This window comes from Octopus bimaculoides, unplaced genomic scaffold (assembly GCF_001194135.2).
Source record: "Octopus bimaculoides isolate UCB-OBI-ISO-001 unplaced genomic scaffold, ASM119413v2 Scaffold_18307, whole genome shotgun sequence".
NCBI lineage: Eukaryota > Metazoa > Mollusca > Cephalopoda > Octopoda > Octopodidae > Octopus > Octopus bimaculoides.
In genome coordinates this window covers 47,252-47,846 of record NW_026343229.1, presented here as the reverse complement: position 1 = coordinate 47,846, position 595 = coordinate 47,252, and the positions used below count along the sequence as shown (strand labels likewise).

General features: G+C 45.2%; 1 protein-coding gene across 1 annotated transcript in view; it reads right to left on the bottom strand.

Annotated features, from left to right (window-relative positions):
• The window catches only part of LOC106870236 (palmitoyltransferase ZDHHC17), a 15,017-nt gene extending 14,552 nt beyond the window's left edge, over window positions 1-465 (bottom strand). Inside the window, exon 1 of the mRNA XM_052978265.1 lies at window positions 442-465. Coding sequence (XP_052834225.1) covers window positions 442-465 — 24 coding nt within the window. The remainder of the gene's footprint in view (window positions 1-441) is intronic.
• Between the last annotated feature and the right edge of the window lie 130 nt (window positions 466-595).

Genomic DNA, 595 nt, shown 5'->3' with positions numbered 1-595 from the left:
GGGGGGGGGGTGCTTGTGAATAAGTGCGTATTTGTGTATGTGTGTGTGTATTTCTGTGTGCGCGCGTGTGTGTGTGCCTCTGCTAGCGTGTATCTATTTGGGAACAGGTGTGTGTGTATGTGCACTTGCGAATATGTGTGTATTTCTGTCTGCGCGTGTGTGTGCCTCTGTTAGTGTGTATCTGTGCGTGTACATCTATTTCAAAACAGATGTCTTTGTGTGTGTATATCTTCGCATGTTTGTCTGCATGTGTGTGTGTTTGGGTGTGAACAGATGTGTGTGTCTATCTGCCTGTGTCTATTACAGTAGATCTACCGGCGTATCTGTATCTGTATACACAAGTACGTGTAAATGTGTGTGTGTGTTCACTGATGCGTGACTGCAAGCTTGTGTCTTTGCTAAAAGTCCCAAACAGCAATGATATTGATGATTATAACAAACGCATTGATTTTTCTTTTCCGCCATTATTGACTTCCACTGGACGGTGGCGGCGGTGGTGGTGGTGATGGGTGGCAGTTGTGGTGGTAGTAGTAGTAGTAGTAGAGGTAATTGTAGGGTAGAGATGGACTATATGTAATCTGAACCTTTCCCCCCC